Source organism: Protopterus annectens, chromosome 8.part0, assembly GCF_019279795.1.
Source record: "Protopterus annectens isolate FY-2018-M chromosome 8.part0, PAN1.0, whole genome shotgun sequence".
Lineage (NCBI taxonomy): Eukaryota > Metazoa > Chordata > Ceratodontiformes > Protopteridae > Protopterus > Protopterus annectens.
This window is the reverse complement of record NC_056741.1, coordinates 1,681,039,917-1,681,066,018: the sequence shown is the minus strand read 5'-3', so window position 1 is coordinate 1,681,066,018 and position 26,102 is coordinate 1,681,039,917. Positions and strand designations below refer to the sequence as shown.

General features: G+C 36.0%; 1 protein-coding gene across 10 annotated transcripts in view; it reads right to left on the bottom strand.

Moving 5' to 3' along the window:
• Window positions 1-26,102, bottom strand: part of PKNOX2 (PBX/knotted 1 homeobox 2) — a 3,468,198-nt gene that overhangs the window by 564,908 nt on the left and 2,877,188 nt on the right. For all 10 annotated transcript variants that reach the window (XM_044081208.1, XM_044081207.1, XM_044081210.1 and 7 more), the window contains one exon: window positions 24,599-24,675. In XM_044081208.1, the coding sequence (XP_043937143.1) occupies window positions 24,599-24,675 (77 nt within the window). The remainder of the gene's footprint in view (window positions 1-24,598; window positions 24,676-26,102) is intronic.

The following is a 26,102-nucleotide window of genomic DNA, read 5'->3' as shown; positions in this document are numbered from 1 at the left end:
TTTTGGTATTTTGGCAAGCTAGAAGGGAATAATGCCCATGCTTGAAATATATTTAGAAATGTATGTACCCTACCACTTGTAAAAGTCACACAAAATATGAATTTCCTTTACATCACTCACATACATACCTTGTTTTAGCAGTAAAGATCAATAAATCACAAACCAAAACAGGATTATTTCAGATAAACTCTGGATTAACACATTAACCTTTAATAAATACTCAAGTCACTATTACTAGTAGCATGTAAAAATAACGTCCATGTCTTTGAACTCTCTTTATTCCCTTTACAGGATCATAGGATCATAGAAGATTACTAGGCTACTGACCCGGATGTCATTTTAAGCCTAGCCATTTCATCCCAATATAATAAAATACAAATGCTAGTTAATACATTTAAAGATTGCATTTAGTGATGTCTTCGCATGTCCAGGAAGGTTGTGGGGTCTATCTGCAGTAAGAATTTATGGTGCCCAATCCTCTAGTCCAGGTTCCTCTTGAACTGTGTCATAGAAGTGCTCTATTTCACATGAATTGGTAGCCTGTTCCAACGATGCGGCAGTTGCTGGGCGATACATCTGTCCCCCCAGCATGTTCAATATAATTTGCAGGCCATATTTAAATCCCTGGAATGGGTAGCCCTAGTCCCATTTGATTTATGGATATACAGCAAGTTCATTACGTTTGGGTCTGGAATTGCTCTGTAGGCCAGGAATAAGTCTCCCTTAAGAAGTCTACATGATACCTGGCATAAGTCTACCTTTTTTAAATCATTCTAATTCTTTGATATTTCTACATGTATCCCAAAGTCTCAGTGATTTCCTCAAATAGTGTTTATTTCTTTGCATTTTTGATCAGACCATTACTTCTTGTTTTTGAATATTTCCTTATCCTTTCTCCAAACTTATATCAGACATTTTTGAAATTAAAGCCTTATGTATCCCTTTCAGGATAAATAGGGAAATTATTGTATTTGGATCTGTAGTCTACTCAAACATCTGTTTACTTCATACCAATCAGTGATAGTATAATCTTTTAGAAATTCAACCTGACTAGATATTCACTATTTTTCTTAAGCATAATGTGCACTTTAATAACCCCTTCCACCTCAAAATAACACAGAAATACAAAATTAAAATAAAATGGTTCTTCTTTACCATTCCTCATCTATACAGTTAAACTAAGTGGTGGCATACAGACCATTCCTGGTTCAACATAATCCCAACTATATACTCACACAACCCTCACTCAAGACTAATGTTCCTGTTTATCATCACTCAAAAATACAACCCTACATACCTATCACATTAACATCAGGAGCATCTTCAATAAACTTCAGGAAATCTACACTTGGTTATCCCAACATTCCCCCAGTGTTGTCATATTTACCGAGACCCAGCTAAACCTAGAAATCAAAGATAAAGAAATTTCACCTTCAGTATATAACATTATTAGGTTTGACAGAAAACACAAAAGGGCTGGAGGAATGGAAGGTATGTATAAAAATGCACTACATTTGAAACATTACCCTTCCAACTATCCAAAATTCAACATCAGAATTCTACTCATATCCATTAGACTTAATCATAAATCTCTCTGCACAGCAGCTTACTATATACTCCCAGAAAATAACATTGACATTGCAAAAGACTTCTTCTGTCATAGCATACTCCCCCAGAAAAAAATAATTCTGGGTGACTAACACTGATGGCTTTATTAATTCTGTAAATCTTTCTGGCCATATACAAGTAATGTCACCCTCATTAACAAAAATAATGACAAAAATTTTCAGTCTAATTCTCTCATCCTCACCAAGAAACATTAGTTCCTCAGGCTCACTGGCTGACTCCCTGAGTGATCATCTTTTCATCTAGAAAGCTAACCTATGTCCATAAACAACGTCACTTTAATTCTCTCTGCAACCTCACAAATAAGGAAAGGATACTTTCTTCTCTACTTTGAAGATATACAGCTAGTGATCTCTAAAGTATCTGTTTCTTGATGAAGCAGTCGCTGAATTCAGTGAAACATTCCTAAACATCCTAAACAATCTTGCTCTACTTAGAACAAAAAATGGTAAAAACAACCCTGGTTAATAACTTTATATACTTTGAAGGTGAGATGTACAAACAGACTAAGGGGGTAGCAATGGCAGCTGTGTGTGCCCTGGTATATGCCAAAATGGTACCGCTAGCCTGGCAAATAAATATATGTGTTCACATCTGAACTGTACAGATTCTGAACTGTACAGATACTGTAAGCTCTATTTGATATACTTGAATGAAATCTTTATCCTATGGGATGGGCCAGACACAATTATTAAAGATTTTATTTTGTACCTGAATAATTTTTCATCATACTTTAAATTCACCGGGAATTATAACTCTATGACTTTTAATTATTTGGATAACTGAATTTCATTAAATGAAATTTGAGTCTTTGAGTCTTTGAGTCTAAACTTTATAAAAAGCCAACAGTTAGTAATTCTTACATTCATTATAATAGTTTTCACCTGAAGAATCATAAAAAGAGTTTAGTTAAAGGAAAAAGCATAAGGACTGCTAGGATGACATCCAACTGAGATGACCTGGTAATGAAATTTGTGGTTCTAGAAAGGATGCTTCTTGACAGGGGATATCCTATCAAATTTGTGAGGACTATTATGAGTGATGTCTTCCAAAAATGGGGAAAAAAGTACAACCCATTACTGGGAATAGGACTCGGACATGGGAAAAAATCCATTTTGGATACTTTAGTTAGCAAAGAAGAAATTCCTTATGAGTGAACAACGGTATTAGAATTTAATGAATGGGCCAGAAACATCAAAGTTATTACTAGAAGTAACTGGAATATTTAAAAAATTAATTCTGGTGTTTATGAGATTTTAGGTAGCAATCCTAACTTTGTTTTTAAAAATGCACCAAATTTGAAAGGAATGTTTGAGTTCAAGTAATGGAAAGAGTCAGATGGGAGAATCTACCAGTAATGGCAGTCTAAAATGTGGAGTTTGCAGGCAATGCCATTATATGTTAGGCACTGATAAATTAGTTTTGGAGAATTCTGTCAACAGTAGAATCCGATTTGTGAAGAGCAGCTGTAAGATTGTTGGTGTAGTGTATTTAGCAAAGTGTTCTATCTGCTCTAGTTTTGATGTTGGAAAATCACAGCAAGCACTTCATAAACAGGTTTATGAACATCTTTATGAAATTAAAACATGCAATCTGAAAAATGCTCTTTACAAACATTCTATGTGTAATAATTTTGTGTCTTTTAAATTTGGGGTTCTTAAACAGGTTTCCATCAGTCTGAGGTGTGGTGAATGGGAATCTCAATTAGAATACAGAAAGTTATGTTGGCAATTAAAGCTTGCCGCTATGAACCTCCTGGGTTTGAATGAATGTCACAAAAAATATCCAAACTTAGAAAAGAGCAAAAGAAAAGAAAAACAGATGGACCCATTCACAGTAGCACTTATTTTATTACAACAGTTGACTGCTTTTGTCAGTGGTTAACAGTGACTATATCAATACTGCCTGTCGTAAAATTAAGAGCAGCTAAATTGTAATAGGTTTTAGTGTATATTCTATTTTTACTAGAACAAATTTCCACTTTAGTTTTTCAACTAAGTACACTTACTGCTGTAATAAGTTAGGTATTTAATATGTATGCACGCATGTATTCATTTTGGTGTTTAAATGTCGGCTTAATGAGTATTATATTATAAACATGATCATATGTATAACTTTGTATGAGGTTATTTCACTTAGAATGTTTGAATATTTTTACTATTTGGTAACTATACAATGTTCTTTTAATTAAGTGGGTATATAAATAATTGTGAAAGAAACTGATTCATTCTGATCAAGTTTCTTTTTCCAGGATGAAAGTGCTCAATTTGAATTAAATCATTTGTTGTTTTTTGTTGACTGGTTCGAGTTATTTTCTTTATTTTATGTGGTTTGCTACTGAGTCTCTGACATCCCCAGAGTGAACAACTTGTGTGGTCGTTTACTGCTCGTTGACTATCCAGAAACACTGAATAACTTATGACACACAGACAAAATATGGAAAATATGCATGAAACCCAAAATAACCACAAGAGTTGACAAAACACTTCTATGCACATCTCCAAAATGTTAACCAACAAAATTCTAAAACCTATTGGTCCACCATAAATCATATTTTTGAAGACAAATCACAATAGTCAACCAGCACCTACCCTACCCAGTCACCATGACTCTGGAAACATCCCCAGTTTTTTCAACTCCCACTTCATCTAGTCAGCCACCTCCTTACTCAGTAATACAAACCATTTTACTACACATTAATAATCTCAACTCAATCACCTTCCACATATCTTTTCTCTATAACCTATTCCTACCTCTACTATCAAAAGACTTATCTCCAAACAACTTGCTGAATTGATTAAAATCACAGCAGATGCTACAGCCTATTCACTTTCTATCTTAATAAACTAATCCATCAAAGAGTCTTACATACCACTTGTCTGTAAAAAATCCTATATCCTACAGCTACATAAAGATGGTATTCAATTGAACCCACCAATTAAGTCACTGGTTATCTTCATCCAAAGTGCTCAGAAATGCATTCAGACTCAATTGTTTAAACATATCACTCAAAATTCCCTTCTCTCTCCATCACAGAATAGCTTTCACCCTCATCACAATACACCCACAGCCCTCCTTCACATCACCAACAGTCAATACAAAATTTACATGCTGGCAGTATTGTGTCTGCTCTTTTTCATGACTTATTCAACACCTTTAATACAGTTAATCACCACCTTCTTCTCCTCAAACTCTCTAGCCTTGGAATCAGTAACTCTTTATTATCATAGTTTCAAACATACATACGTCCCTAATCAATCCCAAGCAATGAAGTAGTGGAATGACTTCTCCTTCTCCTTCCTCCCAGTATCCATAGGAATCCCCCAGCGTTCCATCTTTGGCCCTATTCTCTAATATTTTTATCAATGAGCTCCACTGTGCAACCAAAAGCTTCACAATAGTGTGATTGAACCATCACTATCTCTGCACAAACCCTGGACAGCCTACAAAAACTCATCCAGGAAGCTTTCACTTCTGTTGAAATATGTCTGGCAAATTCTTCTCCCCACTTTTCTCTGTGATGCTCCATTATACACACAACATTTCAATTAAACAACTTACGTTACTAGTTTGGAATGTCAAGCAGGTAGACTCTGCCTAAAAGTGTACTGTGGGGGCAACAAAGAGTTTAACCAAAATGTTCAGTAGGTACAGAGCATCTCTGACACAAACTACATAGCCAGTTATTAAACCCAATTAAGCTCAGTTATCTTGTCTTTAAATCTTGTCATAAGTTTGGTTGAATGCACAATATCATTCATGGCCAGTTTATTTCCTGCCTCTGACTTTTGCATAGCAAGGTCTTCTGGTTGTTTTTCTAGGTAGAGTGCCTAATATCATTTACCCACATGTGGACCACTACCATGCCATAGTTATATTTGCCAGGATAGAGATACCTAAGTGCCCTTTTTGTGTACTAGCTCCTGGCTCCAGAAAGTCAGAGTATTCTTACCCAGCTTGATATGGATAGTGTCCCCATGCCTCATATTAGTCACTATTTAGTAAAATATTACTTTAAATGGATACAGTCCCAGTGTGCCTTAAGGATTTGGGGTCTATACCCATGTGACTCTTAGAGGTATGTGTACTGGCTATACGCAGGTTGAAGGTGGGTGTGTCACTTTATGAACTAATGGATGAAGTTTCTTAATCTTTAGTCTGCTAAGCTTACGCAGCATCCTGTTAACAGCCTCAACATACATTTGTGTTCTGGACAAGCTGCCCACCTTAGGTATGTATTGTACTTACTGAATGTGTTTTGTGGTACAAACTCAGTCTCCAAGTTCAATAAATACTTACACCTCTAATATATGGAATCCTCTTGGGGTAATAATAATGAAAAGTTTTTTTCAGTAAGCATGAGACAGCTGCCACACTACCTCAAAATCCCTTGCACTACCAGACTAGCTACAGATGGAGAAAGAGCTGACTTGAGATTCCATAGTGCAAGATAGCTTAACAACATACTCTAGGTATAAGCCAGAAGTGGTAGCTGATAGGAGTAGAAAATCATGATAGTACAGGATAAAGAGTTAAAAAATATGAAATGAGACTAAGATTAACTGTGAGCACCATAAGAAATAGTGTTAGTATTAACAAGTACAAAAAATGTAAAAGTGACAGCAGTGTGTAGGAAGCATAATCAGAAACAAGTGCAAATTTAAATCACACAGTCATAATAATAGTTTCAGATGAGTAAATGAGAGCAATAGCTTCAATCAGTGCAAGGAGCAATTACCAACAGCAATGATCAGATGTGAGTATAAGTGAAACCAGTTTCTGAAATAATAAGTTTATTTGATTTCTATCAAGAAGTAATCTGCAATTAGCAGCAAATAGTCTAAACCAATTGATCACGGTGCAGTAGGATCATTGGAAGTTACTAGGCTATTGGCCATGAGGCCCTTACAAGCCTAGCCAAGAATTTAGCCCATGTCCCAACAAGTCCGCAACCTATGCCACTGTCCAGCAGTAGTATTACAGCAAACACTACAGCTAAACAAGTCATACTTCTCAACCTGGAAACAGCAACAATCTGGACAAAGGCCCATGAAAAGTAGGTACAACTGGCCAAAAATTAGGGTGCTGATTAACATATAATTTGCATACATAATTATGTAACGTCACCTACACCAATGGAACTGTGGTATACCAACATGAAGATTGAAGTCACTAAATAATAATAAATAATGGTAAACATTTTAATTTCAGACTTCATATCCCTCAGAAATGACATAATAATGCAAAGCCTGTTATTTATGCAACTAGCTGAGTTTACAAAAGCAATATTTAAAATCTGTCCTTACTTTTGGGCCTTTGTCCCATCATTATTTTTGGCTTTGTCCAGATTTCTTGCTCTGAGAGATTGACAGGTATGGTTCTATGTACACAGACGGGTTCCTATTAGATGACCGAAGACGCATTCTTTCAAATGCGTCTAGGTCGAACTATAAAAGACAAAAAGGCAAAATGACAAAGCGGCATATAAGCAAATTTTTTCCATGGGAAAGAAATTGCTTGGCTGCGTCCATTACTTTGCCGTTTTCATCACGGTAGTGCAATCTCAGAGTTGGCATATTTAAGTATGGAGAATGTGGGGTGCACAGCCCCCCACTTTAGGTTATGTTTTAAATGTTTTTTTTTTTTTTTTTTGGAACAGAGATTTTTTTCCCTTGGAAAAAAAATTGCTGTCCTAAGCGTTCGAGTTTGTAAGTTTTCGCTCACATGGGGTCGATAAATCATCATTCACTTTTCTAAGCATTCGATGGTTTAATATAGACCCACACAGACAATATTGTACTTCTGTAGGATACCATAAATTGTGGAAGCTTCACTTTTTTGTGACAACTCTGTCAGCTGAATGACAAGTTCATGGGACTAGCAAATGTGTCAGAATTATCAATGAAATAATCAAATAAGCAGCTCAGGTATTAAGAGTAAAAAGGGGAAGGAGTATGTAATGTAAGCTCTGGTGCAATTCCCTGACACTTAATGTCACAGAAAATCATAACAGTTACAAATGAAAAGCATAACTTCGAGGCAAACTCGAGGACTGTTATGTCTTTGTGATTGATGGACACGCACACTATATCAGACACTAGTTTTTAATGGACTTGAGCAGGGCCCATTTACAGAAAGGACCTGCAGAGAAAAATAAAGTTGACAGGTACTTAACCAAAAATGGGCAAAACATGCCAGAGTGAATGTGCCATGCTTACTGATGTCATATACCCCAATCATAGCAAATTTAGATTTTCTGCTTCACTAAATACACTGTGAGGCTCCACTGTCTTAAGCAGAGAGCACTATTATACCATGACCCCCCCAAAACGTGCACGCTGATTGGCCAGCGTGCCCGTTGTAAATCGAGTTATACTAATAGAAAAAGGTCCGGTCTCCCGGACTTTTTTCCATTAGTATAACTCGTTTTTTTTAAAACACTGTCTCGCTATGTTAAATGGGTTTAACATAGCGAGACAGCTTTAAAATAAGCAACGGAGATCTCCGTTGCTTATTTTAAAGCTGTCTCGCTATGTTAAACCCATTTAACATAGTGAGACAGTGTTTTTAAAAAAAGCAATGGAGAAAGCAAGATCTCCGTTGCTTTTTTTTAGTGTCTCGCTATGTTAAATGAGTTTAACATAGCGAGACAGTTTTAAAATAACGGAGATGTCCGTTGCTTATTTTAAAACTGTCTCGCTATGTTAAACTCATTTAACATAGCGAGACACTAAAAAAAAGCAACGGAGATCTTGCTTTCTCCATTGCTTTTGCCCACAGCTCTGATGTACTGCGCAGGCGCGCAGTCCATCAGAACTGCCGCGGATGCCAGACATCTGCGGAAAGGCAGTAAACAGGCATTATGCTATGCCATTATTTAAGAAAAGTAACAGTTTCTTTTCTTAAATAATGTCATGGTATAATAGCAATAACCCACTTCTGGGTGTGGGTAATGCTAAATTTACCCATGGTTGGCTTTGTTTGGTCCCTCGGGCTTCGCCCTCGGGACCAAACCATGCCAACCGTGGGTAAATTTAGCATTACCCACACCCAGGCGTAGGTTATTGCTATATTATTCAGTGTTGTTCCTCTTGTGTGTATATTACACACACACCAGCCTCTTCTACATCCCCAAAATTGACACCCGAACAGAAAAGTAGAAAATAAATGCATACCTATAAAAGCGCTACTAACCAGTTTGAAGACCACTCTTGGAAACTACAGATGTTAAAGATAAAAAATGTGAGATACCAGCCACGAAGTGAAGATGCAAAAAGCTCTCTAAGTGGAAATGCGATACACACACTGATAAATCCAAACTGCAGTTGAATATCCAATACGATTTATTAGAAAAACAAAGATGAGCGCTTTCGTGTGGTACATCCACGCTTCATCAGATAACAATTAGTAAACTGCTATGCATTTAAATACCCACTTGCGCGGGAAAATCTTTCAATTAAAATACTTAATTAATTTAATTAAAACATTAATAAAATATATATTCATTATATATCTCATATTCTTATTTAAAACCTTATATTAAATGTAAAGATCTTCTGCAGGCAATGAAATGCTGACGAATACATTATTATTTCATTTATCGTCAAGTTATCATATTGTATTGCTCCGTGCATGTTAAATTCCTAAATAAAATCTCTAAACAAATCTATCTAAATATTATATTCTTTTGCAGTATGTCTGCTTGATCTAATATATTGCTGCCTCATATGTGTGTGTATATATGAACTAAACTAATATTTTCAAAGTTCACATTTCAAATAGATTTTTATTTATTCCTATATATTTTTATATATGCTATTGAGCAATATACACCTATTATTTCATATGTATACTTATAAATATAAAAATATAACTAAATCTTTATATGTGATGTCTATGTTATGGGTATAGCTTATGTATTATGAAACTGCTATATATATGAATGGTTTAACAAATAAAATTGAAGTATCTATTAGTCATATATTAATATATACATGACTAAATATCAAATACTGAAAATAATAAAATTATATATATTATAAATATGTATAATAAATAAATAATCATTCATTTAAGTCAAAATAAATTAATAAATTCATATATATAATATAATACTTGTCAATCAATTTATACATGTATAATAAATAAATATTATTCAAATAATTGACTCAAAATAATAATAAAAAACATGATGTTATATATAAGTATATCACAATTTTCTGTATGAGTATATGAGATGTATATAAAGGTATTTAAAAAATATATGTATAGAAAAAATATATATATATTTTATATATTATTTCCTACCTAGCAATACTGGCTTGATAGATAGATAATTATTAATGCCAGGAGTGAGATGTGCACCAAGTTTTAGTATCCAATTTAGTTCAGCTAGTGCCAAATCATTTTCCAGATCACCTCCTCTGGTGTTTTGTGGTACTATTTGTAACACTCTAAAACTAAACTTGTGTGTGGGATGGTCTATAACATGTCAAGCTAACGCATTGGTTTCTGTGGCCTTGCGGATGTCATATAGGTGATTGTAGATCCTATCCTGTAATCTTCTTTTTGTTAAGCCTACGTAGAAGGCTTGACAGGCTGTACATGTTGCAAGATAGATGAGATTGTGTGTATTGCAATCAGCATGTAACCTAGGGGTAAAAGAGAAGTCAGCAGTGGGATGTTTGTATATCTGAGTATCAGTAATGTAGCTACATCTATTACACTTCTGACATGCAAATGTACCCATATTCAATGGTTTAGAAATATCTATGCTATTCTTATTTATCCTTGTACAGTGGTCATTACATAGGATCCTTTTTAGATTCCTACTATTTTTATATAGGAATCTAGGTCTTATACCTATTATTTCTTTAGTATGTACATCCATAGTAAGGATATTCCAGTTTTTTTGGATTATTTGTTGAACCTTATTGATGTCACTAGTGTATGTAATAATATAATCAATCATGTTATTTATGCTATTCAGCCCCTTGTAACTTCTGTAGGTATTATTGTTGTTTTTAAACGGGACTACATATTCCTTCCTGATGGGATCTTTATCTCCCAGGACATCATGTCTAATGGTCCGTACCATTTCTGGTTCATAGCCTCTACTAATAAATAAAGTTTCCATAAAATTAGCTTCTTTCAATAAATCATCAAGTTTAGTACAGAGTCTAGAAATTCTTGTAAATTGACTCTTAACTATACCATAAAAGGTATGTCTCGGATGCATACTATCAAATGTTAAGATAGCATTCTTCCATACCGGTTTTCTATATAGAGATGAAGTAATGGTACCTCCTGCTGTTATATTAAGAGTGACATCAAGAAAATGTATTTCTTTCGGTGAGCTTTCCTTAGTGAACCTGAGAAATGTGGTGGTGGTTTCAAGATGTTCCAAAAATTAGTCAAAAGAATGCAAACTTTGTTCCCAAATGATCAGTATATCGTCTACAAAACGTTTGTAGAATCTGACAGATTTGAACATGTTGTTGCTGAATAGATGTAATTTCTCCCACCAAAATACCACAAGGTTAGCATAGGTGTTCGCACAGGGGGTGCCCATAGCCACCCCCCATTGCTGTAAATAATGTGTATCACCAAATAGGAACACATTATTGGTGAGTACTAGTTCAAGCAACTGGCATATCAAAATAACTCTGTCATTTGTAAATGTTGTCTCATTAATCAAAAGTTCCCTTATGAATTGTATACCAATATCATTTGGTATTGATGTAAATAGGTTTTTTACATCAAGTGTTATAAGTAAGTATTCTTGTTGTGCATTACTTAACTCTAAAGTACTTAGACTATCTAATAAGTCATAGGTATCCTTTAGAATAGATGAAAACTGGTTCACAATGGGCCTCAAAGTGTCTTCCAAGAAGGCTGAGATATGGGCAGTAGCCCAATTGTCTCCTGATACAATAGGTCTTAAAGGAATGGGAAATATATCTTTGTGTATTTTTGGTATACCTTTAATTAATGGTATGGTGGGATGCTGTATAGAGAAATACTCAAAAGTCTCTAGACTAATTTGACGACACATGAGAAGGTCATAGAGAACATCTTTTACTATTTGTATGATTTTAATTACCTCTCTAGAAGTTTTCTGGATATAAGTGTCATCATCTGACAACATATTAGACATATTAGTTACATATTCTGATGCATCTAATACTACTACTCCTCCCCCCTTATCTGCTGGTTTCACGACTATGTCCTGATTATGTACAAGATTAGACAAGGAAAGTGACTCTGATTGTGTTAAGTTATAAAATCTTCCCTTCTTTTCAGCTTTAGAGAAAAGTTTATAATATTCATCTTCACATACTTTTAGGAAACATTCTACATGTGATGGCATAACTGGTGTGAAAGTACTCTTACATTTATAACGTACAGCTTGTGTTTGTACATTAGTGACTTCAGTATCAGTGAAAAAGAGTAATTTTAAGCTCAGCCTTCTACAAAAAAGTCTTAGATCTATCAGGGTTGCATTTAATGTAGCTGGTGTGGCTGGAATGAAATTAAGTCCTCGGTTTAAAATACTAGCACTTGAATCATCCAACACACAACTAGAGTAGTTAAACAGCAAGCAAGAAGTCAATATCTCTTTCTCCTGTTCTGCATGAATTTCTCTGCTGAGTACTTCCTTTTGCGAGAATCCCTGCTGTGGGATCGCCCTCTTGTTTGTTGTACAAACTGTTTTTTTTTGGTATGGTAAAAAAGGTACGGAAGGTGCAAGTGTTGTCGAAGTGTTCTTAGGTATCGCTCCTGTTACACAAGCTCACTGATTAGTAAAGAGTGCTTCTTGGTTTGGAGGGGGTGTGTCGGCGATTGATTGATCATTGCCGTTAGCACCAGAAGTAGTTGCAAGTAATGTGTCATTATTAATTAAAGATGCTGGAACATATGGCAACGGTTGGATAGTTACTGGAGCTGTAGGTGCTTCCCTATGTTTATTTGATGTTGTTGGTAATTCCGATAGTTGATTTAAGACCGTAGATTGAGAGGCTTGATGTCTGGGCCAAACGAACACTTGGCCCTTTAGGAAATCATTATGATCACGTATAAGTTTTCTTTGCGTAGTGATTCTAAGCCTGTCACTGAACGCATTGACCTGTGTAAATACATTGCTTATCTTATTCAGACAGTGGTCGGAAACAAAGCGTTCAGTTAACTCTTTATAAATGAGATCTGTTTTACTTCGCAGATCCGTTTCCAAAGGTAAAAAATATTTAAGCATAAGTTTGGCATAACTAAAGCCTAGTTCAATGTTCAGGTCTTGCCATTGTTTAAGTAGTATGGGATGTGAGTCCCCATACGTAGGCATGCAGAAAACCCGCATGCCTCTGGGGACTATTTTGAAATGTATACATGCCTCCAAATGTAGCCTTTGCCAAGCATATCTTTGCAATTGGTATAAGTTATCTTCTAGAGTTTTTAATAATGAGTAAAAGTCAGAGAGGTTCTCACCAGTATCATTAGAATGAATGTGTCCAGGTTCATAAGCGAAATCCAGAGACAATAAAGGGTTGATATCTTGATGTATTAAGCCATTCCATAATGTAGATGTGTCCCTCGGCTCCAGATTCTTGTTAGACAGATTGGTTGCAGGTTCCATCGTGTGCAGAGATAGCCAACAAAAGTAGAAAAAAGCAGCTAATTGAAGAAGGCTACCTCCCTGCTGAGTGGTTCTCTCACCAATGCACTAGAAATAAAGATAAAAAATGTGAGATACCAGCCACAAAGTGAAGATGCAAAAAGCTCTCTAAGTGGAAATGCGATACACACACTGATAAATCCAAATTGCAGTTGAATATCCAATACGATTTATTAGAAAAATTAAATTAATTAAGTATTTTAATTGAAAGATTTTCCCGCGCAAGTGGGTATTTAAATGCATAGCAGTTTACTAATTGTTATCTGATGAAGCGTGGATGTACCACGCGAAAGCGCTCATCTTTGTTTTTCTAATAAATCATATTGGATATTCAACTGCAGTTTGGATTTATCAGTGTGTGTATCGCATTTCCACTTAGAGAGCTTTTGGCATCTTCACTTCGTGGCTGGTATCTCACATTTTTTATCTTTATTTCTGGTGCATTGGTGAGAGAACCACTCAGCAGGGAGGTAGCCTTCTTCAATTAGCTGCTTTTTTCTACTTTTTTCTACTTTTGTTGGCTATCTCTGCACACGATGGAACCTGCAACCAATCTGTCTAAGAAGAATCTGGAGCCGAGGGACACATCAACATTATGGAATGGCTTAATACATCAAGATATCAACCCTTTATTGTCTCTGAGTTTCGCTTATGAACCTGGACACATTCATTCTAATGATACTGGTGAGAACCTCTCTGACTTTTACTCATTATTAAAAACTCTAGAAGATAACTTATACCAATTGCAAAGATATGCTTGGCAAAGGCTACATTTGGAGGCATGTATACATTTCAAAATAGTCCCCAGAGGCATGCGGGTTTTCTGCATGCCTACGTATGGGGACTCACATCCCATACTACTTAAACAATGGCAAGACCTGAACATTGAACTAGGCTTTAGTTATGCCAAACTTATGCTTAAATATTTTTTACCTTTGGAAACGGATCTGCGAAGTAAAACAGATCTCATTTATAAAGAGATAACTGAACGCTTTGTTTCCGACCACTGTCTGAATAAGATAAGCAATGTATTTACACAGGTCAATGCGTTCAGTGACAGGCTTAGAATCACTACGCAAAGAAAACTTATACGTGATCATAATGATTTCCTAAACGGCCAAGTGTTCGTTTGGCCCAGACATCAAGCCTCTCAATCTACGGTCTTAAATCAACTATCGGAATTACCAACAACATCAAATAAACATAGGGAAGCACCTACAGCTCCAGTAACTATCCAACCGTTGCCATATGTTCCAGCATCTTTAATTAATAATGACACATTACTTGCAACTACTTCTGGTGCTAACGGCAATGATCAATCAATCGCCGACACACCCCCTCCAAACCAAGAAGCACTCTTTACTAATCAGTGAGCTTGTGTAACAGGAGCGATACCTAAGAACACTTCGACAACACTTGCACCTTCCGTACCTTTTTTACCATACCAAAAAAAAACAGTTTGTACAACAAACAAGAGGGCGATCCCACAGCAGGGATTCTCACAAAAGGAAGTACTCAGCAGAGAAATTCACGCAGAACAGGAGAAAGAGATATTGACTTCTTGCTTGCTGTTTAACTACTCTAGTTGCGTGTTGGATGATTCAAGTGCTAGTATTTTAAACCGAGGACTTAATTTCATTCCAGCCACACCAGCTACATTAAATGCAACCCTGATTGATCTAAGACTTTTTTGTAGAAGGCTGAGCTTAAAATTACTCTTTTTCACTGATACTGAAGTCACTAATGTACAAACACAAGCTGTACGTTATAAATGTAAGAGTACTTTCACACCAGTTATGCCATCACATGTAGAATGTTTCCTAAAAGTATGTGAAGATGAATATTATAAACTTTTCTCTAAAGCTGAAAAGAAGGGAAGATTTTATAACTTAACACAATCAGTCACTTTCCTTGTCTAATCTTATACATAATCAGGACATAGTTGTGAAACCAGCAGATAAGGGGGGAGGAGTAGTAGTATTAGATGCATCAGAATATGTAACTAATATGTCTAATATGTTGTCAGATGATGACACTTATATCCAGAAAACTTCTAGAGAGGTAATTAAAATCATACAAATAGTAAAAGATGTTCTCTATGACCTTCTCATGTGTCGTCAAATTAGTCTAGAGACTTTTGAGTATTTCTCTATACAGCATCCCACCATACCATTAATTAAAGGTATACCGAAAATACACAAAGATATATTTCCCATTCCTTTAAGACCTATTGTATCAGGAGACAATTGGGCTACTGCCCATATCTCAGCCTTCTTGGAAGACACTTTGAGGCCCATTGTGAACCAGTTTTCATCTATTCTAAAGGATACCTATGACTTATTAGATAGTCCAAGTACTTTAGAGTTAAGTAATGCACAACAAGAATACTTACTTATAACACTTGATGTAAAAAACCTATTTACATCAATACCAAATGATATTGGTATACAATTCATAAGGGAACTTTTGTTTAATCAGACAACATTTACAAATGACAGAGTTATTTTGATATGCCAGTTGCTTGAACTAGTACTCACCAATAATGTGTTCCTATTTGGTGATACACATTATTTACAGCAATGGGGGGTGGCTATGGGCACCCCCTGTGCGAACACCTATGCCAACCTTGTGGTATTTTGGTGGGAGAAATTACATCTATTCAGCAACGACATGTTCAAATCTGTCAGATTCTACAAATGTTTTGTAGACGATATAATGATCATTTGGGAAGGTAGTTTGCATTCTTTTGACTCATTTTTGGAACATCTTGAAACCACCACCACATTTCTCAGGTTCACTAAGGAAATTTAACCGAAAGAAATACATTTTCTTGATGTCACTCTTAATATAACAGCAGGAGGTACCATTACTTCATCTCTATATAGAAAACCGGTATGGAAGAATGCTATCTTAACATTTGATAGTATGCATCCGAGACATACCTTTTATGGTATACTTAAGAGCCAATTTACAAGAATTTCTAGACTCTGTACTAAACTTGATGATTTATTGAAAGAAGCTAATTTTATGGAAACTTTATTTATTAGTAGAGGCTATGAACCAGAAATGGTAAGGACCATTAGACAAGATGTCCTGGGAGATAAAGATCCCATCAGGAAGGAATATGTAGTCCCGTTTAAAAACAACAATAATACCTACAGAAGTTACAAGGGGCTGAATAGCATAAATAACATGATTGATTATATTATTACATACACTAGTGACATCAATAAGGTTCAACAAATAATCCAAAAAAACTGGAATATCCTTACTATGGATGTACATACTAAAGAAATAATAGGTATAAGACCTAGATTCCTATATAAAAATAGTAGGAATCTAAAAAGAATCCTATGTAATGACCACTGTACAAGGATAAATAAGAATAGCATAGATATTTCTAAACCATTGAATATGGGTACATTTGCATGTCAGAAGTGTAATAGATGTAGCTACATTACTGATACTCAGATATACAAACATCCCACTGCTGACTTCAGTTTTACCCCTAGGTTTCATGCTGATTGCAATACACACAATCTCATCTATCTTGCAACATGTACAGCCTGTCAAGCCTTCTACGTAGGCTTAACAAAAAGAAGATTACAGGATAGGATCTACAATCACCTATATGACATCCGCAAGGCCACAGAAACCAATGCGTTAGCTAGACATGTTATAGACCATCCCACACACAAGTTTAGTTTTAGAGTGTTACAAATAGTACCACAAAACACCAGAGGAGGTGATCTGGAAAATGATTTGGCACTAGCTGAACTAAATTGGATACTAAAACTTGGTGCACATCTCACTCCTGGCATTAATAATTATCTATCTATCAAGCCAGTATTGCTAGGTAGGAAATAATATATAAAATATATATACATTTTTTCTATATATTTTTTTGAATACCTTTTATATATACCTTATATATTCATATAAAAAGTTGTAATATACTTATATATAACATCATGTTTTTTATTATTATTTTGAGTCAATTATTTGAATAATATTTATTTATTATACATGTATAAATTGATTGACAAGTATTATATTATATATATGAATTTATTAATTTATTTTGACTTAAATGAATGATTATTTATTTATTTATTATACATATTTATAATATATATAATTTTATTATTTTCAGTATTTGATATTTAGTCATGTATATATTAATATATGACTAATAGATACTTCAATTTTATTTGTTAAACCATTCATATATATAGCAGTTTCATAATACATAAGCTATACCCATAACGTGGACATCACATATAAAGATTTAGTTATATTTTTATATTTATAAGTATACATATGAAATAATAGGTGTATATTGCTCAAAAGCATATATAAAAATATATAGGAATAAATAAAAATATATTTGAAATGTGAACCTTGAAAATATTAGTTTAGTTCATATATACACACGCATATGAGGCAGCAATATATTAGATCAAGCAGACATACTGCAAAAGAATATAATATTTAGATAGATTTGTTTAGAGATTTTATTTAGGAATTTAACATGCACGGAGCAATACAATATGATAACTTGACGATAAATGAAATAATAATGTATTCGTCAGCATTTCATTGCCTGCATAAGATCTTTACATTTAATATAAGGTTTTAAATAAGAATATGAGATATATAATGAATATATATTTTATTAATGTTTTAATTAAATTAATTAAGTATTTTAATTGAAAGATTTTCCCGTGCAAGTGGGTATTTAAATGCATAGCAGTTTACTAATTGTTATCTGATGAAGCGTGGATGTACCACGCGGAAGCGCTCATCTTTGTTTTTCTAATAAATCGTATTGGATATTCAACTGCAGTTTGGATTTATCAGTGTGTGTATCGCATTTCCACTTAGAGAGCTTTTTGCATCTTCACTTCGTGGCTGGTATCTCACATTTTTTATCTTTATTTCTGGTGCATTGGTGAGAGAACCACTCAGCAGGGAGGTAGCCTTCTTCAATTAGAAACTACAGATGTTATAATACTGCAGCCATTTGGCTCCCAGTTGACTTATTGCACCAGTATGAAAATCTGGCACTAAGACATACAGGCATAACTGCAGCCTTGACACCACAAATTAAAATACATATTAATTCAACAAACTCAACAAGATAATCCATCTTGTCAAAACTCTTGGTAAAATGTATAACCCCATACCTAATTTGTAAACAAAAAATATATACCAATTCTACAAATAACTCAAGGAAAACCTGAAATGTAGCTTTCAAAAAATTCAAGGAAAGCTTTGAGGTTTATGAACAGAAATATCAAGGAAACAGCAATGTGTGGTGTCAATGAATACAGAGGAAGTGAGAAGGTACTTCACTATTTAAATCCCCTGTAGTAGGTGGGCACCTTAGCCGATATACCATCCATGTTTACAGCTCTGGAATGTCATGTTGACAACTAAAATCTTCTGTCAGCATTTTTTCTTTCTTGGATGTGCTGGTAGTGGTAGTAATTCTCTACATACTTCAATGTAAATCACAGAGCAGCATAGAAATGTTACACAGCTTCACTCCCTCTCTGTGCTGCTCTCTTAAGACAATCCTCCAGCACAGCTTCTAGTCTCCTCGCCCTCAGTCCACCAATAAACTAAGCATGTTGTTCTGGGAAAAAGAGAACTGATCAACAATCAAATACTTTTCCTGCCTCCTTTATAAACTGTAGTGATTTATTATGGGTGTCTGCTATTAAAAGTGTACTACCAACAGTTTTTGTCAACTGTAATGAACTACTGCTAGAAAAAGCCCTCTTACTCCCATCCGACAGGTGAAATCACAGTGTGAATTTTGCTTAGTGGAACAGATAACAGTTTTTCAAATGAGTTTACTTTATTTATGACTCTACAAGGGGTTAACTGCGGATGTAAGCACACATAATACAACAAAGCAAACATTATGTCACTTTTAACAAGCAACCTTTTCAAAATGTAGAGCAGCTTATCCGTGCTATGATGCAAACATTGTATCTAGGGCTAGTTCAGTTGGCAAGAAATTAAATAAATAAATAAATAGCATCTATACCTCACATTGTTTCTTTCCTATTACCACTCAATTTGGTCAGCTTTCCTCCCAAAATGTATCTGATAATATCCAACAAAAAAAAAAAACAAATGTCAAATACACAACAAAATACCAGACTTGCACGAAATGACAGACAATAATACAATTCCTTTGCTGCAATTGTTTTTATTACAAAAAGGGAATACACATTTTTTTAATTACTTTTTACTAACTTTCCTGAAGGACGAGCCGCTCTAGTCACAGAAAGTAAATTTTGATATCCTGATCCTGGCCTGTGGACTCTGCAGCAGAAGGTAAATTAAAATTGTGGTGTCCACAGCTCCACATGCAGCTGCTGCTGCTATTTCCAATGAAAACAAACAGTCCACTAGAGTAACTGACCGAGTCTGATAGGTAGTCTGTCTGCCTCATTAAGTTGATGTCATCACGCATGCCCCTGCACATTCATGACGTTACAGGAAACATTGGCGATGTGTGATGATGTCAGTGAAAAATTAATACTGTAAGTAAAAATAAAAAAAAACAAATAGAAAAAAAATCGGAAATTGAAGAGGCCACTCGGGAATTAGTGGTGCCCCATTATTTTGCCCTCAAAACCAATAAATACAGAGGAATTCAGTACAGCTGAAAGATTTGTTTACATTTAGGGATATAGTTTTGTCATGTTGTTGAGCAAAAACAGAGCCAGCTTTTGGCTAGGAAGTCTTTCAGAGTGGTTTTGAAGGATGGGAGGGAGGGTACTGACCTGATGGATAGATATAAGGAGTTCCAGGCCTTAGCAACATGGTACGATTAAGATGATGCCCAGCAGATTTGATAGGTTTGTGGACAGACAGGAGTTTTTAGTCATTTGATCATACTGACTGACTGGGAACATAGTTGTGTAGAATGTTATTTAGTGTTGGACAAGCAGATGGATTTTGGATAATTTTATAAGAAGCTGTGTATATGTTAGTTGATGAGGTAGTTCTAACCAGTTTAGGATTTTTAGTGTTATACGTTGGTGGGGACTGAAAGGGGTATTTGTTCAAATTTTGCAACTTTGTTTAAGTTTTGATATTTGTGATGCATGAAGGTTAGTAAGGATGGGAGTGCCATAAAGAAGTATAGCGAGGAGATAAGTAGTGACAAGTGTAGTTTTAATTGCATTGGTTTGAAAGTTTTTGGCTCTGAAAAGCATCTCTAGCTTTTGATGATTTTTTTCTTATGCAATTTTGTATATGCAGGTCGTGCTCTGGAAACTGCACTGTCTCAGTGAAGCATAAGAGTGAGTCACAAACAAGCATAAGGGTGAGGGCACCTGTCCACCCAGTTTCATAGCCAACTGTCGTAATTGTGGAGGAAGTCATGATCCCCAAAAGGGAAACATGTTTAGCTTTTGGTCAGCAATGTTACAAATGCAATAAGTGGAATCATTTGAAAAGGTTTTGTAAATCAAAGGGCACACATTATTTTACTAAAAGGGAATATTCAAAAAAACAATCTGATCAATTAGAAAGCTGTGACCCTACTTTTCATGTCGATGGTGTGCCAGTGCTTCATGAAACAGTCAATGCAGTAGATTTATGGGCAATGAATGAAGTATTTTGTACTGTTTGGATAAATGGGAGTCTCACAGAACTTAAAGCTGACACAGGTTCAAAGTGCAATGTTATGTCTTCAGAAACATTTGCTAGAGTATGTGCTGGTGAAAAGCTTGATTTGGCAAAGTGTGTGAAGCTTGTTGCTTATGGTGGTGAAGAGATTCAGACCGAAGGCTCAGTATTACTTTCACGTTGCTTTGCTAGGAGAAGCTACGACTTGTTATTTTATGTGGTCAAAAGGCATGTACAATCATTATTAGGGCTCAGAGACAGTTTGAAAATGGGACTGCTTTCATTTAATAAGGAAGTCCATCATTTTAGTTTGAAAGACCACTGTTCTAATTTTGCCCAGTATATTTTCTCTACCTATGCTGATCTTTTTGAAGACAAACAAGGCAAGCTACCAGTTGTGTACTCCATGAAGTTAGACCCAGATGTCATCTCAGTTGTCAGACCAGCCCGGAAAGTTCCAGTAGCTATGCAGAACAAAGTCAAAGCCAAGCTAGACAAAATGGTGCAGCAAGGTGTAATTTGTCCAGTTGAAGAAACGAATGAATGGGAATCTTCCATGGTGGTAGTCCATAAGAAAAGCTCAGATGATATCAGAATATGTATTGATCCACGAGATTTAAACAAAGCACTGAAAAGACCTAATCATCCAATGTGTACAGTTGAAGATGTTGCAATTCTGATGCCAAATGCTACTGTTTTTTTCTGTCTTAGATGCAAAGAGTTCATTTTGGCAAGTTTTGCTTAACAAGAAATCCTTGTTGCTTATTACGATCAATACTCCTTTTGGCAGGTACAGATTTCTGAGAATACCATTTAGGATAAATTCTGCCAGTGAACACTTTTACAGCATGAAATGGAGCAAATCTTTTCTGGGTATCCCTGTGTTATTATAGTAGATGATATTCTAGTAGGAGATAATGGTGAAGCTGAGCATGATAGAAACCTCAAGAATGTTCTAGAAAGAGCTCATCAAGTGAAACTTAAGCTGAATCCTCAAAAGTGCAAGTTCAGGTTATGAGAAGTTACTTATGTTGCTCATTTGTTTACCAGTTTAGGCTTATGACCAGACCCTTTCAAGCAAACAGCTATTCTTGAGATGCCAGCTCCAGACAATGTTCAAGCCCTCAAACCCTTCAATGCTTTCTTGACATGGTTAACTGCCTAGGCAAGTTTATTCCAGACTTAAGCCAACTAGCAGCACTGCTTAGAGAGCTGACATGGAAAGATGTATTGCCAGTCCACCAACTCTCAGATACTATGATTTTCACAAAACTGTTATTCTTTCCTGTGATGCTTCGAAATTTGGTCTTGGTGCATTCATTCTTCAAGAGGGTCAACATGTAGCCTATGCATCCAGATCTCTAACCCAAATTGAAATGCAGTATGCTCAGCTGCTAAAGAAAGAATTCTTGACAATTGTGTTTGCACGTTCGAAGTTCCATGATTATATTTATGGTAGACTTATCCAGAATGAAACAGACCACCAAACTGCAGTCATTATTTTGAGAAAGGCTATGCATTCAGCTCCAGCCAGATTACAACACATGATGGTGAGATTGCAGAAGTACAGTTTCAATCTTGTCTACATGAAAGGCAAACTTCTTTATCTTGCTGATACTTTATCCAGATCACCCAGAATTACCACTGAAAAGCATGAGAAACTTGAGTTTGAAGTCATGGAAGTGAGAATTTTTCTTCCACACATTTAGATGAGCTTAGAAATCATGCATTCTCAGATCCTGTTTTACAAAAGCTCAACCACTTTATCCATTGAGGATGGCAGTTAAAACAATCTAGTTTACCTCAAGTACAACTTTATTTTCCTTAAAGAGATGAAATTTTGTCTGATAATAGTATTGTCATCAAAGGTCCTGAATACATTGTTCCAAAGTCCTTGCAATAAGAATACATTACTGTCTTGCATTGTGGCCACCCAGGAACTGACTCTACAAAACGTAGGGTGAGAGGATTAGTGTTTTGGCCTTCTATGCCACAAGACATTGAGAAAGTACTGTCATCTTTCTCTGTATGTAATAGTAGAAAGCCACATCAACAGAAGGAATCACTTCAGCTAAACCAGATTCCTGAACCTTGGTCGACAGTAGCCACTGATAATTTTGAGTGGAATGGTCAACATTACTTGGTGTTAGTAGATTGTTATAATTGGTTCAAGATTGCCCTACTTCCAAACCTAGTATCCAGTACTGTCATTACTAAGATGAAGTTTCATTTTACAGTTCATGGCAGCCCACACAAAGTTATTTCTGACAATGGTACACAGTTTACTAGCCAGAAATTCGAAAGATTTGCCAAAGAGTGGGAATTTACTCATGTCACAAGTAGTCCTGAGTATCCGCAGTCAAATAATTTGGCAGAAAGTCCAATTCAAAGTGCGAACAGTTACTAGAGAAGTCTACACAAGATAATAGTGATGTTTTGCAGAATCTCTTGAATCTCAGCAATGTTCCTCATCATAAACATCTTGGTTCTCCTGCCCAGATACTTCTGTTGAGACAAACTAGAACTACATTACCAATCAGCAGTAGTTTATTCATTCCAAGTGCTAAGAATAACAGATTTGTGAAAGCCCATCTGTTAAACAAATGCCTAATTCAGAAGTCTTATTATGAGAAGTCCATCAAACCTCTCAATCCATTATATGAAGGAGAGGCAGTGAGGATGCAAATGTGTAAAGGTTATGACTGGATTGGAATCTTGAAGAGTATTTGCCAAGAGCTGAGATTGTACATTGTGGAATTGCAAGAAGCAGAATTTAGGCAGAATCATAAACATTTGATGCTGGTGACCAAGCCTGTACCACAGCACCTAGCCTGTGAGAAAGACTCTTTATCTCAGAGTGAGTTGTCCAGCATTCCAGTTCCTGAGGACATTCCAGTACATATCCCCATTCCTGAGATGAATCCCAAAGTTCCTAATATGAGTTGTTCACCGAAGACTGTCCCTGTTGCTAAACCCAATTTTGAATACTAAGTTACTAGATCAAGTCGTATTTCCAGACCATGTTACAGATGCATGGCAACTTGGACATGAACATTGTGTTTGTTTCAGATGTTGATATTATTGCATGTCTTATTCTAATGTCATTTCATTGAGGACAATTCTTCAAGAGGGAGAATGTAGATCATTGTGTGTGTACAGCTTTAAGAAATTTCCTAGGGGCTTGCATAAGTGTATAAATACTGAGCATGTGTGAGCCTGACTGCCATTTTGTAGTAAGCTGTTGAGATGTAAGCATGTATGTCTGTGTGATCTTTCTGTTAATCAGCTTGTTTATAATTTGTAATGCTGCTATCCATCCTGATGTGTTTATTTATGTAATAAAGCATATAAACGAACTACCCCACCTGTTCGTCATCTATACTAGAGCGAATCAAGCAACACTTTTTCTCTAGCCTGCATTAGCATTCTATTCTTTTATATTTGTTTTTAGTCAGTCTTCTTTCTAGGAGGTACACGTATCTACTTTTAGCTTTTCAGAATATCTGCACTGTAATCAGCCCTCTAAATCTTGTAACAAAGATTTAATACCTTTGCATTCCAATAGCTCATGTCTGCTATCTACAGATCAGTCAAAGAAAAGCTAGTTGCAAGGGCTGCTGAAAAAAATACCGGCTGTCAAACGAAAATGCTTACCAATTGTTTACTTGCAATAGTGTAAGGTTGGTCTGTGCAGCAATATGCCTCTTCTCATCCTCTGTTGGGTATGGATGCTGAAAAGAAACAAAGTACATGGTTACAGGCATAACTGAAAGGCAACAAATTACATTTTGCTTATACCCGAAAAAAAAAAAACTATCAAAACACCAAATCAATAAAAAAACACAGAAGAAGTTGGATCTCCACTCTGGAAAAAATGAAACTGCTCACAGGAGTGGTGTCTGAAATCTTTTTACTGGTGCTTCCTATCCAGCTTCTTGTCTGTTTTTTTTTACATTTTGCTTATACTTACATTTTAATATAATATAGCACAGCAAAATGTAACATAGAATGACATTATATAGATTAACATAACATAACTACATTTAGTAGTTAATCCCTAAGTATCCTTAAGGCTAAACAACGCACCTAATACACTTGTAATAGGTGACTCTATTGTCAGACACACTGACGTCCCACTCACCAGGCTGAACAAGGAGAAGGTCACTGTAAGCTGCCTGTCGGGTGCCAGGATCCGCCACATAACACAAGCACTCAGGTCACTCCAAAGCAAGTACAAATATGACTCCATCATTGTCCATGCTGGTGTGAATGACCTGAGACATACCTCCCTGGACTACATGAAAAGAGACATAGAGGAGCTCTCTGATCATTTAGCCCAGGCTGGTATGACCCTGACCTTGAGTAGCATTTTACCCTCACCAAGAATGATGCCACAGTATAAAGACAAAATGATCAATTTTAACAACTGGCTAAAGTATAGGTGTCATTCAAAGGGGATCCAGTGTCTGTCAGCCTGGGATGACATGCTCGATAAGCCACGTTGCTTCGCTAGGGACGGCTTGCACCTGTCACCCCTGGGCTTTCGAATATTGGCTAAGGCTCTTGCCACCCCTATAGTGCCTTTTTTAGGCAAGGCTCAAAAGACAAACCCACCTCCATAGACAACACAAAGAAAAAGAAACTGAGGGTAATGCTGCTCAACACCAGAAGTCTAAACCTCAAGATGCACACACTCGAGGCTCTCCTCAGTATGGAGAATATCGATATCTGTGCAGTAACAGAAACCTGGTTCAAGGCTCCTGAGAGCACCCCAGCACTACCAGGTTATACCTCATACCATGCTTTTTGACCCCAAAACTCAGACCGAACCACAAAAGGAGGGGGAGTATCCATATTCATCAAAGATACCCACACCTCCAGGTTAGTGGTACTGCACGAAGCATCAGAGACCATCCATGTACAACTAACAGTGGGCAAAACTGCCTTTCAGTTTGTAGCCTGCTGCAGACCACCCTCCCAAACTCAGGAACCCCACTCAGCTTTCCTGAGAACACTGGAGAATATGAAGGTCTCTCCAAACACCATCATATTGGGTGACTTCAACTACCCAAACATAACCTGGGAGCACTACTCAAGCCCCAACACCCTCGCCCAACACTTCCTAGAATTTATAAACTCAAATGCTATGGAACAACTG